General features: G+C 37.5%; 1 protein-coding gene across 1 annotated transcript; it reads left to right on the forward strand.

The window, feature by feature from the left end:
• Positions 1–5,366: 5,366 nt before the first annotated feature.
• LOC123870689 (zinc finger BED domain-containing protein 4-like) lies at positions 5,367–8,291 on the forward strand. Its single transcript, XM_045914065.1, has 2 exons — positions 5,367–5,813; positions 6,234–8,291. The coding sequence occupies exons 1-2, from the start codon at positions 5,581–5,583 to the stop codon at positions 8,119–8,121; spliced, it is 2,121 nt and encodes a 706-aa protein (XP_045770021.1). The 5' UTR covers positions 5,367–5,580; the 3' UTR covers positions 8,122–8,291.
• Positions 8,292–14,127: the final 5,836 nt, after the last annotated feature.

Consider the following 14,127-nt stretch of genomic DNA (forward strand, 5'->3'; position numbering starts at 1 on the left):
AAATTACTCAACGGCTCAACCGACTTTGATAATAATAATTAATGATAACATAATATTGATTTGTCTTGATGACGCGATTGTCCTGGGTAAGTAAATGATACATTTTCTCTAAAAATCAAAATTACGGATTTCATTCAGTCGGTGCCAATGAGGTGCCAATGTGTAGTCACAAACAATATGAAGAGTAGACAGCACCGGCTCCAAAAAATGTTAATACTTATAAAACTACATTAACCTCTGGGTTCTTATTCTAAGATTAACCTATACAATAAATATATTCAGTAATGAATTAAATCATTTTTTACTTATGTTTGTGTTTATTGAAGTTGGTTTTTTAAAATTTTTTTTGGTCTAATGTACAGTTTGAAGGGGAGGCCATACCTTAGAAGAGGGGATAGGTACCTGCCTAGGCACCTATCCCAATTCCTAGCAACTTCAGTGACTTGAAGAATTTTATTTTAAAGGCTGTGATGTTTTTGACCTTTCCTCGTCTCAAAGGACAATGGGCTATGACTCCATGAATAGAAGACTACAAAAACACGGATGTTGCGAGGACGATCCGCCAAGTAGGTGCCTACCTAGGTAGTTACTTATACCTATTTAGTAGCCAGACGGTATTTATCTGTATGAGTAAGTATTTATAAGAATATTTCGAGTAATTAGTCATCGAAGACAAAATCTATAGGTACTTACCTATTTATTTCTGTGATAGGTAGGTAGATACTTTATTAATAGAGACCTTGTTAGGTATTTCTTGGGTTTCTTGCTGAATACGTCTTTAAGTGTTATAAATTACTTGGCACATTGGACTAGAACTTGTACCAATTCAAAGAAACTACGAATGTAACATAACACCTACCAGCTACCTACTCCACGAAGATAACTGTTTGATTTAGGTAAGTGCATTTCTGTATCATGATGTCATTCGGTATACATACTGACGAACCTACGAGTCTTAGGTAGGTATAATAAATAATAAAATTAATGAGCAATATTATCGACAGTTCAATTTGAGTTTTTAATAGGTAGGTTGCCTTGATTTCGAAAAAATCATGGGTAGGTATAATTTTAATTAAAAAAAATTGCTTTCACTGTCCACTGTGCTCGTTGTATCCTTCAACTAAGGCCAATGATTTATTTAAATTTAAAACTGTATATTAGGTAGATAAGTACATACTTATAATATCCACCGCGTCGACGAAAACCAGATTACAATTTACAACATAGACCTACATTCTACATAAATCAAGACCAATGAGAAAAAATAGTTTTTAGGTCAATGGCAATATTACTGAGCCACAGAAATCAGAATCAGTATAGAAGAGTTGAAAAAGCATGAGTTTGTTGTCGCTCCGGTGGTCATTGACCCATCATTGCGCGTTATTGTAAAAGTAAACTCTAGCGTTACAGTTTAATTTACATCGCTTTTTTGCTAAAAATATTATGTTTTTCAAATATTTTAAGAATAAGAATAAGAAATGTTTATTTTGCATTTTCATATTAATGTTTTTTGATTTTTTTTTGTATTCAGCTCGAAATCGCTCGGTGACACGCGATCCCCATATTGAAGACAATAGCGTTGACATCTTTGAAGACTATAAAACTATAGATAGTTACCATTTCTTTTACCCTATTTAGAGTTCTGTGTACTGCTCTCTGGGACAATGGTGATAAGTGATAACCTGATAAAGAACACTACTCTCCAACACTTATTGTGAAATTTAAAAAAAATAACTTTCTCAGATATGGATGACGCTCTTGAACTTAAATCTATATTACTCTATATTCAACGATTATGTTCAGATGTTAGGGATAGTAACCGACAGCTTAACTTGCTCTCTAAGGCACGAAGGAAATACCAAATTCAGACCTACAAATTAGGTCACCCATCCAGTTACCTACTTGGGTCAACGTTGCTTAATAATAATAATGGCATCGAATGATATTTGCTGTCACAAGGAGGCCACGTGTTACATCACCGAGTTTAAAATATAGTCTCTGTGTTACAGGTAACTTCATCGTTAGGTGCTGACACTCGTGAGTCATTAGTCATCATTACATATAATTCCGAAATTATAACCGACACTCTTAGGCAGAGTAATGCAGATTACAAGGAAATAATAGTTACCGTTATATCTCTTATAGGTTTTTGTCAAAACTGTAAGGACAAGAATTTCGAGATTTGGTGAGAACTACCCATATATCTAACTACAATGTCATCATCATCCACGTCCACTGCTGGACTTAGGACTTCCGCACGCCTCGGTTTTGCACCGCCTAAATCCAGCGGTTTTTCACCTAGTGGAAGACCTAGTCTAGATCACGTCTATCGGCTTTCGAACTATGTTGCCTGTTCATTGCCTCTTATGTAAGCTTCGCAACCCGCTCAGCTATATTTTTTTTAAAGAATATTAGCCATGCGAATCATGACTAATACTTTAATTATATTTACAATTAAGCGTAGCTTGTGCTAGGAGTGGGTACGACAATAGTGCAACGGGTGGGGTTTGAAGTTTGAACCGCCGATCTTTTGGAATTCAGTCCGCCCCTCAACGGTTTAGTGTGGTTCAGTGACGCTTTCGCCAGCGCGGTTGGTAAGCGCCGCGGGCCACGAGCTTTGCGTCTCTTGGGTCGTTACATGGCCCGCGCTGACGGCAATTCGGCCACCGCGCTTACCACCCGCGCGGACGGTAAGCGTCACTGTAAAACCAGCCTTAGCTATCGAGACTTTATTTGTCGGTTCTTAATTAAGTCGGTTACCTTCGCTTCGGTCGGTTCGCTTTTGGATCTCTTCATTTCTGATTTGATCCCGTAGAGATACATCTCTTTCCATCGCCCACTTGAGTGACTCTGAGGTGTCTTATGAGGCCCATTATAGCTAGAGACCATGTCTCGAATCCAAATCTCAACATTGGCAACCCCTACCAAATCATCATTATTGAGAAATGGATTATTTATGAGTGACTTTTATTGGTAGACGTTGGTAACTCCTCTACTGCAAGAATACATAAACAATACCACGTGAACACCGTCCCAAATAAGTGGTAGCCAATATCTAAGAGAAAGTGATGTATCGTCGAGGTAACCATTATGCAAGCTACAACGTGGGCCTAAGGATGTTATTGACCGATGTCTCAATTATGTAACTGGTCTAATTTATTCTTTCTCTTCTTTTAGAACATTTTTGTAGGCAATTGACTTGTTCGCGATGACTCGCTAATTAATGTTCGATCGCTTTTGGTTATTACCGGTTTTGACTGTACTGATGTAAGGGATTCCGATTTTTTGTTTTAGTAGCTAGGGTTGCCTTGAGAAACATTTTAACATGAATTAGTAAATATAAAATGTAATTTTGAGATGAACAGGTTCAATATTTTATACAAAATTTAATTAAATAGGTTTTGGATTTGGACCTCAATTTTTTAATAAGTCCATTATTTTATTTCTTTAAAGTTTAAGAATCGTGAGTACTGACTCGACCCGGTTTCCCTCGAGTAGTTTATCTGTTTCTTTTAAATACCTTTAGCCTAGATATTGCAAAACACGATAGAGATACGCAATATGTATCCAGGCTAGTATAAGGCTTCGAAATGCAAAGTTTAAATGATGGTGCAAAGACACTAAAAAGTTTGCTTTATACAATTACGCACCTAATTAGATAAGATAACCTTATTAACTACCTATTAGAAGGATTGACGTAATCTGTACTTGTATAGGATCTTCTAATTAGGACCCTGCTTGACAATGATTGAATATTATTACTGCCTTGAGCTTAATCCGGCACTGCAGCTGACCACCTTATCTAAGTATTTTGATGAAAGTGACAACCCTGTGCCTAATAAGGTAAAAACAGACCATAGCCTTAAGTAAGCACATGTTAATGAGTTTGGAACACACTTTCACTCAATATTGAGTAATGTTTGATAATACGAACTACCTAGTTAAGGTACGGTCTACCTACTTATTTATACGTGACTCACGTAGTTTTCTAAGGTCTAAATACACTACATAATATTGTCGTTATAGTACCTAAATGACGTATGTGAAGGGATAATTGCGTTTGAAGCAATTAGGTAGGTAAGTATGACAGCCCTTACCGGTGAAGGGAAACATCATGAGAAAATCTGCAAGCCTTAGCGTTCTCCATAAGTTCTCAAAGGTGTGTGAAGTCTGCCAATCCGCATTTAGCCAGCAGTGTGGTAGACTAAAACCTTTCTCCGAGGAGACCCGTGCTAGTAAGCCGGCGATGGGTTGATGACGATGATGATACTAACTTTTAACTCAAAATCAACTCAACTCAACTCAAAAAATTTAACTTTTATTTGTACCTATCTAAACTTTATTATCAACAAGCTCCATATCAAAACGCGGATGGTATTGAAAATTATTTTCATAGCAGTATTCCAGCTATGTCAATGCAAGGCGACGTGCGTTCAAGACATCAAAAGGTGTACAGAATCTTCCGACATGAATAAATAGCAGACAGAAGCCTTGCACTTGAGTCAATACTGCAGGGGTTCAAATACGGACTCTATGGCTTCAAGAGCGAAACTTTAAACTCCTTGCTTCGTCATAGTCCAAAGGATAAGTTTCATGTGTCGTATGTCGTGTTAGGTCATTCCTAATTACCTACGTTAAGTACCTAGGTACTTACATAACATTACCTATAGTTAATTCAGCTTCAACAACTACGGCTTGGTTATAATCCGATTTAATCCATACCTACTTTCATATTATTAGTGAATGAAAGTGTCTGTCTGACTGCTAGCTATTCACGGCCCACCCGTTTAACCGATTTTGGTGAAATTGGGTACCGAGATAGCTTATATTTCAGGGCTGGCTACTTTTTGTCCCGTAAAATAAATGAGTTCCCACGGGATTCTTAAAAAACCGGTCAAGTCCATACCATCGTACAAAATATACCTAACACCTTTACGTAGAATTCTGCAAGTTAATAACAGTCTGCGCTATCTTTATGTGATTTAGTGAATTTTTGTGAACACATTTTAATTTTTCTTGTGTGATATAACCACAAATTCACGGTTTTCGGATATTTCTCTTTACTTGTACCTACTATAAGACGTACCAACCTGCCCATGATTCTAGGTCAACGGGAAGTACCTACCCTATAGGTTCTCTTGACAGACACGACAGACGGACAGACAGACAGACAAAAACATGAATAAACATGAATACTTCATAATACATCTATACTTATTTATCATCCGGGCGGCTCGCAGTCAAGACCATAAAAACGTGTAATTTTTGCGGGCGTGCCTCTGACATTTCTCCAGCTGAATGCAATTCGGTCGATTCTCAGAGGTCATCTGATATGAGATATGTAATCTTACGTTTATCTTGATTAGATATGAGCGCCGCGCCGGCGCGCCGTCGTCGCCGTGAGTTCATATCAGCGCGCCGCCGCCGATTGAAACATGCGGCGCGCCGTCGTGGCAAGTTGCAACTTGTTTTCCCGCTCGCACGCACCCTGCGCGCGTGGCGTTCATTTCGTTCGCTCAGTCGCGTCAAGCATTTCACGAAGTGTACGCGTGTTGGTATAATTATTGAGTGGCGGTAACAATGGCAGTCACTTCAACTACTTTTGATGTTTACAAGACAAAAATAAAAGATATTTATATAACACCAATGAAAAATCTTTCTACAAAACACACACATAGTTTTTGCTGGACAGAATTTGGCCAACTAGCTGTAGAACTAAACGGCAAACGAAGAAATGTTCTAGGTGAACAAGTATTTTGTGCAGTTTGCCTACGGAATGCAAAAACTGAAGACGAGGATGTTTTGTTTTCAAAGTAAGTTATTTTTGCTTAATATTTAACATTAGGTAATATGTAGGTATATGAATTTGCACTTGCCACTATACAAAGAAAGACACTACAGTTATTAAAATAAATATGAATGTAACGTAAGCTAGGCTAAGTAGGGTAAGTGCTAGGGTAAGTTGGCATGTGCCACTAACTTTTCGGAGTTGTGTGCGTTTTAAGCAATTAAATATCACTTGCTGTAACGGCGAAGGAAAACATCGTAAAGAAACCTGCAAATCTGAGATTTTTCCATAATGTTCTTAAAGATGTGTGAAGTCTGCCAATCCGCACTGGCCAGCGTGGTTGACTATGGATAAACCCATCTCATTCTCACCTGTGGTCAGTTGTGGGCCATCGGTCGATAATGATGTAAGCGATTACTAATTTTATCTTTTATTTACTTTTTAGGGTCCAAGTAAAGGCTTACAGCAAAAGTATAGCCACAAGTAATCTGCTAAGACATTTAAAAGATGCACATGGTTTAGAAGATACACAAAAATCTCAAATTTCGAACATCACAGAATTTTTTTCGCCGAGAACTCCAAAAACCAGAGACAAATACGGAGGAAGTAGCAAAAAATGCGATAAGAAGTCACTTTCCCAAGACTTAGCACTTTGGTTTGCTCGATCGTTGATTCCATTTGACACAGTAGACAACGATGCGATGATTGATTTTTTTAAAAAATATAATATTATTGTGTCCGAGGCAGACTTGCCATCGAGACACAATATTGCACGAGAAGGACTGGAAGACGTATACAACAGTATGTTGAATTACATAAATGTTTTCATATCAAAGCAAAGTTCTCGTTTCGGGGCTTTGACTGCTGATATGTGGACGGATAAATACAGACGGCGTAATTATATCACTTGTACGTATCATTTCATTTCTGAAGACATGACTCTCATCAAATTTACATTAGCTACAAAAGAAATTATCATGAAAAATACTGGCGAAACAATCCGTGATGAAATTTTGGAGGTGTTGCGTAGTTTTAAAATAGAAAAAAAAGAGATTTATTTAGTCACAGATGCTGGCAGTAATATGAAACGAGCTGCAAACTTATTAGGATTTGATAATCACCTCTGTCTTGGTCACGCTTTACATAATCTAGTCAACGTAAATGGTATCGAAAACACCAGAGAAATAGCCAAAATTTTGAAAAAATGCAAAAAGATTGTTAAGCATGTTCGATACAGGGCACCACGTGTTGAGGCGGCTGCGTCTGCAGTACAGCAAGAACTGCTTTCTTCTATTGAAGAATTTCAAGAATTCACTGAACATCTGGAAGATGATGATTCAAATGACTCAGAATCAGAATCCACTGAGATACCTGAAACTCCTGAAAGGGCTTCAAGTTCCAGACAGCATTTGCTGCCTCCTCCTACCATTAAAACGAGCACAAGCACAAGATGGCATAGCATTTTGATGATGCTTAAAAGTATTTCTAATTATGCAAATCGCCAGCCTATAAACATAATTCTCACTGAAATAGGACGAAGTGGTCTCGTATTACAAGATGCTGAACATGAAACCATTGAGGCTCTGATCAAGTTTCTTGAAAATTTTAAAAAAATCGTTGAGGTTTTAAGTGCAGAAACTCGACCAACGCTGAATCTGGTTTTAGTCTTTCGTTCAGAGGTAAAGAGATTACTTGAAGAAGCAAGCGACGATGAGCCTCTCGTAATATCGAGACTCAAAAATAATATGTTAGAGGGTCTGGAATCCCGTTTTCCATTAACCGATGTGGTTGTTGCGGCAACTTTACTTGATTGTAGATTTCATTCTATTAATGAGATTAATGAATATATGCAAACCAAAGAAGTCACTAAAGTTTCATTTTTATCATCAATGATCAAGCATCGGCTGGCAACAGAAGACATTCAACAAATTCCAGTTATTGATTCCTCTAAAGCTGGACAGAGTTCTTTTGATAGTACTTCAAACTTTTTACTGGATTTAGCGCGAAGACACAGCACCACTCAACGTGATTCCGAGAGTGCAATAGAAAACGAATGCTGGAAATATTTCAGTACAGCATGTCCTGAAGATTTAGAACCTTACGGTGGAGACGTTTTACAATACTGGAAAGACCGGAAAACTTCTATGCCATCGTTATATACTCTTGCACGCTCGATTTTGAATATACCAGCAACCAGTACGCCGAGCGAGAGAGTATTTTCCACAGCTGGACTCGTGATAACTGCAAAACGTTCACGACTTAATCCTTTAAGACTAAATAGGATTATATTTGTGCATGACAATTATAGATTTTGCAAAGAATCTATAAAATAGACTTTTTAATCTAGAAATCGGTAAACTTTATTTCTTTTTATTAAAAGACTCTAAACTCGCCATTAACAAAATTAAAGTACCTACTTATTAGTTTAACTTATATGTTTTTCAACGTTATCGAAGAAAAAACTAGTTGTTCTTTGTGTTTGTGATTATAATGCATATTTTTTTGTTTTTGATATATTTTAGTAATTTTCATTTTTTTTAACATTGACAGATTCAAACAAAGTGCTTCGATTAAGATTTATGTTATGATAGAGAATGTTGCTCGGTTATACTGTGTTTTTCAACTTTATTTTGTTTTTATTAGTATATTTTTAAATTTAAGACAGATTCAAGCTAAGCGCTCCGATTTAAATTAACGTTATGTTATGATGGAGAATTGTAACTGCTTATAGAAGTAGTTAATAATTTAATGCAGGTAAAGAATTTCAACTATTTACGAAAAGAAAACTTGATTTGATTTTGATTTGTTGTTGTTAAGAAAGTGTAAAATGTAAGAATTAACGATTACCTACATTGGTTTTGTACCACGTTCCTATATAAGAAGATTATAACGCTTTTTTTTAAACCTACAATATGGTTTTATTTAATATTATATTTAAAAAAATCGATCCCTGATAAAAACTTTAAGGCCCACGACCACGCCGCCGCGACGCCGCCGCCGCCGTGAAAATTTTCAGAACACGCCGCCGCCGTGGAATTGGCCATCGGCGCTCATATCTAATCTTGATAACCCAAGTTGGTATTGAGAAAAATTGGGTGGGTTGTGTCGAAACGAATAATCAAAAGTACTGATTTTTAACCGACTTCAAAAAAGGAGGAGGTTCTCAATTCTTCGGAATCTTTTTTTTTAAGTATGTTCACCGATTACTCATAGCATATTATAGTACAGTGGGGCCACTAAAAATTGTGAAATAAAAAAAATTCAAAAGAAAAATAAAACCGAGCATAGTAAAACAAAAAAAAAATTGGTTGTCTGTAAAGTCGGTTTACTGACGATAGTTGAACGTGACAACAAAGGCCGATTGTGCTTCTTTGTCGCTCGTTCCGCGCTCTCGCTTGCACTTCAAGCCTTACATGGAACGCCTCAGAGCGAGGTAACGCCGCATGAGTCATGTTTTTTCGTGCGTGCAGCCGGCTCTATCGAATTATAAGACTTTGTCACGTCAAAATTAGAAATCCAAATGTGAAGCTCGCCCGACTTCATACCTAGGTACATTACACGTGTAACTAAACAAAAATTATTTATTACTTTTTAGTGCTTGTGGTTTTTGAAGTCGGTTTTATTTTTCTTTTGAATTTTTTTTATATGAACATAATTTATCTGCTGTAGGTAGGTATATCTAGTCATATCTATATGAATAATAATTATCATAAATGCAAATGTGTTTCTGTCTGTCTACAAGATTTACAGGGCCTATCCGTTTGGCACAGAGATGGCTTGCTTCCAGGGGAAGGGCATAGGCTATTTTTTGTTCTCACGGGATACCCAAAGAACCTAAATCCACGTTCCTTCCACCCCCACCTCTTCCAATGTGAGATCACAGTCAAAAGTTACTTGTATCAGAATAAAATAATTAAAAAAAATAAACGTGGATTATTTTTCTAAGCTAGATAAGTTACGATAGTGCGGAAGTTACCCACTTACCATAACCTCAGGAACTTATTTACTAAATTTTAGTAATGTTAACTCGATTCAGATAATGTTTTTTTTAGATACTTAAAAGTATATATTCAATAAACCCATCGGAGCCTTACGCCTTGACGCCTAACCATTAGATTAGGTACGTATTCTGCGCCATTAGTACAAAAATATTGTTTTAGGTACGATAGAGTTGTATAGGTAGGTACTAGGTAAGTACGTTCTTACCTACCTTAAAAGCTATTACGCGGTTCGTTGGTTACGTCACGTACCTAATCCAAACGTTATTTTGTGCCTCAGCAGGGAAACAAATTATGGGAAAATCTTAATATTACGTAGATATGATATTGCTGTCTTGTTGGTACACAGAGTATTTATTCATCCAAGGGTACAGATGCATGATTCGATCCGATGCCAAAACAGGTTTTAATACGTAAACATGCATGCTTATTACCTTAATTAAAATATTTAACATCAAAACTGCTATCAACGCGACCGGGGTCTGGGCATTGGCAATTGTGAATCTTTAAGCCTTACTTAAAGCGGCAATAGCCTAGTGGTTAAAACGTCTGCATTCTTTTCCTCGGATCCGCTATTCGATCCCGGGCATGCGTCATGCACCTCAAACTTTTCAACGGAGAAACCTGCATGCCTGAGAGTTCTCCATGATGTAAAAAGGTGTAAAAAGGTCAAAGGTATATGAATTTATTCTAAGAAGTCTGCCTAAACCTAAAGCCAAACTTAGAAAATAACTAGCTGAACTTGCAACCTGACACGTTGGTCAATGAGGACATGATAGCATCCGGTCTCTTATTGTATCGAGAAAGACGAGCCGTGCATATTTAGGTTATGTTTGCAGTTTGACACGTGTCGCTGCGGTTAAAGGCACGGATGAGGGAGGTATCAGATTCTGTTCCTCTTGAACGCTTCGCTTGATAGACAGACAGAAAGTTTAGATACTGGACTTTCAAAACATCAAATAGAGAGAAAGTAAAGCATAATGTCAAGGATTTCGTTTTCAAAATAACTTTTAATAAATCAGGACGTGAGGCATCCTTCAGGAACTTTTCATTTTCTTCCTCCTCCAGGGTTTTACCACCGTACCGTACGGTGGTACAAACCAACTCGCCCGATGGTGGTACGGAAACTCACCTGGATGCTGGTACCGACGTATATTTAGTTCCTTATGTCGTCAACATTCTATCCGCAAGCGTTTTGTATCATCATTCCTCAATCAGTTGTGACGAAATAGAGATAGCTTTAGCCTTATCCCACGGATGGACGTAGGCTATTTTTTGTCCCGGAAAATCAAAGAGCTTGGGACCACTAGATTTTTGAAAACTTATATCCACCTGGATAGAGACGCGGGCCGTAGACATAGGAAGAGGCTGGCGTAGGCCACTTTTTATCCCATAATTTACAGTTCCCAGACAAAACTAAATCTACGTGAATGTTAGGTTATCAAAAAGATAATTACTTAAGTCATCAATTCCTAATACTATAGCGCCTACTAATTTTTGGGTCTGGCAACCCTATACCAGGTAGGCACACAAGTAGGAACGTAATTCAGCGATTACTTGACACTTCGTAAAATGTCCTACCTAGAGTAACACTTGGCAGAGTTTAATTTCTGTGTTAAGTTCTCAGTTTCCTAAGGTCAAGCAGTACATTGTTCTACGCCTCCCTTGGCTCTCGAGTTTACTAAAACAGGAACAGTGAAATGTGGTGAAACTAGGTTGATATTACAAAGTTACCAGCGATTTGAGTATCTACCTAAGTTATTCTACATCAATGAAAGTTACAAACTGAACAAGGCCCAACGGATGTTTGATAGCCTAGTGGGAGATCTGAGGTTCAACCCCGGACACACTCCTCTAACTTTCAAGGTCAAAGTCAAAATCATTTATTCAAAGTAGTTAGGTACAATTGTACCCCTTTTGATGGTCGAAATTGTTAAATTTGTAGGATATAGTTAGTGGTGAATTGGTGATAATTAATTACGTAACTTAAAACTAAAGCTAACAGGGTTCCAAACGTACCCAAGTCTGAGAAGAGCCCACAACAAACTCAGCCGGGTATTCTTTTTTTTATTATCACCACTTTACTTTTCGGAGTTCTTCTGAATCTACTGGACCGGTTAAGTTGCTTGGTACAAATAATAATTATGGATTTCTATGTACCAAACGCAGCGTGTTACAACGTAAACTGTCACTTTTTGGGGGCAAATTAGAAAATTAAAAAAAAAAATCACAAAAAAGGTACCTAACTAGGTACCTTAACTGTGTGAAATGAACGTGATTGCTGTGTGGATCTCAAATATATATCTAAGTATAAGTATATATTTTAATTTTAACAGCTTCTGTAGGTCGAAAATCAGTTTTTCTTAGTTGCTGAAAATGTGTTTTTGAGTTGAAAGTTTGAAAACGTTTTGATCTAGAGGTGCGATGCACATTGGTAAGTAGGTATTGTACCTACTAACCCGAAGTTTAAAGTTTTCCTTTTCACTGAGTTTAAAAGCGCATACCAGAAAGTAATCAATGGAAAGTTCCCGGCGGTGAGGTAGATGGTACATTGAGCATTTTTGTAGAACAAGATGCGATGTTTTTATAACGATACAGCTGCATCCTCATCTTCAATACAAAAATATTTCTCTTAGATGGCTTCTATCAGCGGTCGTAACGTAAAAGATAATCTTATCTATAGGCACTTAATGCCTATAACAATAAGACTGGTCCTGACTCCTGACTGATGTATCAAGTTATCAATGCCTAAGCCTAAGGTCAGAAAGGCAGTCAGTTTTTAGTGTTCCGTACCTCAAAAGGAAAAAACGAACCCTTATAGCATCACTTCGTTGTCTGTCTATTTATCAAAAAAAAGGAGTCTATGGGGTTAGGTACCTACTTGCCGTTGACCTATAATCATAAATTTTTCTCGTAGCTCGTGCGTAAATAAACTGTGTACGTATAAAAAACTAGAAAATTCAGAATATAACAACTTCATGTCATATTATAGGTACTTCCAATGCCTTAAGTTGGTTTTAAAAAAATGTTTTCTTTTGCCAAAAATAGGCGTAGTTAATTCCAAACGCCAATTTGTAATTTTCACTGTTTTACCGTTTTTGAGTAAAAAATCTTGAATCTGCTGAAAATTCATTCAGCCGGCCTCTCTTTGTGAGGTGCAGTTAGAGGGAAAGATGAACACGCGCAAGTAACGTTGTTTCTGTCATTTGTGGAAACAGCACCATTTTAGGTTTCAGCCACCGAGTTCTGGCTTCGGCGGGCTCTGAAATACTAGTAGTAGGTACGACTACAATTAATTGAAGGCTATAATTTGGCATGGCGCATGGCGGTTATGGCTCGATAATATAAGATCACCTACTTACTTACTTCCAAATCGAATCCCTCACAGACCTACCACTTGTAAGACCACAGTATGAATACTGTGGACTGTGGTCATAGGTGTGCCAAAGAAGTCGTAATCAATGTAGGTAATCAATCGATCGATCGTCGTACCTGAAGGCTGTCGGTAGGTAGATATTGTCTCGCGCGTTGTTTCATTGTTTTGGTTGGGTCAATCAGAAATATTAATCAACAAATACAATAAAAGACGTTCTAGAGATCAGGATGGCTTTATTCCATTATAACCAGCAAACCTAGCCTATATGTACTAAGTATAGGTAGAAAATCGATACAAGGCATTTTCATACATCTTAAGAATGAATATATGACAAATTAAAATGTAGGAGTTAATAACAGGTAGGTATATACCTACCACTTAGATAGGTAGTAGGTATCTAACCGTTGTGTGTTTACTTTAGGTAGGTACGTACAATAATATATACCTATATTTTCTATTTTCAAGATCTGAAATAGGTACCTACTTGTATGTAGGTACTTACCTAGGACCTTTTAGGTTCTTACTAATTCTTTGTACATAGGTACCTACCTAAGTATATAGGTTTTTGTGTTCTTTAGTAAAACAAGGGACACTCATAATAATAATTAATTAATAATGTCTGGTCTGTGTCCTATTATTTTTAACCAATCATCCGACTAGCGACATCTATGATCTACAGAATGAAATATATCTTGTCAAGCCCCAGAAGTACACCCCAACCACCGGACACGATAACCCACCCACCGGATATGGCACTACCAGGAGAGAGAGCCGATAGGGAGAATCCAGATGCCTCAAGGCCGACGTCGAATTCAGGCGCGACCTCAGCCCTTTAGAAAGGGCTGAAATTAACAATCCAGGTAGCTAAAAGGAACCTGTGAGGACACGCCCGGGCAAGGAGGCTCGGCCTCGAGGCCCGTACCCCGATAAACGGTAGTTTGTCGAGAAGACACCACACAAGAAGT

The sequence above is a fragment of the Maniola jurtina genome, chromosome 2 (genome assembly GCF_905333055.1).
Source record: "Maniola jurtina chromosome 2, ilManJurt1.1, whole genome shotgun sequence".
In the NCBI taxonomy this organism is placed as follows: domain Eukaryota; kingdom Metazoa; phylum Arthropoda; class Insecta; order Lepidoptera; family Nymphalidae; genus Maniola; species Maniola jurtina.

Bases quoted from the DNA above. Each gene is read 5' to 3' on its own strand.
- LOC123870689 (XM_045914065.1), top strand. From the start codon at position 5,581: ATGGCAGTCACTTCAACTACTTTTGATGTTTACAAGACAAAAATAAAA. The intron at 5,814-6,233 runs GTAAGTTATTTT...TTTACTTTTTAG, and splicing joins GAGGATGTTTTGTTTTCAAA to GGTCCAAGTAAAGGCTTACA.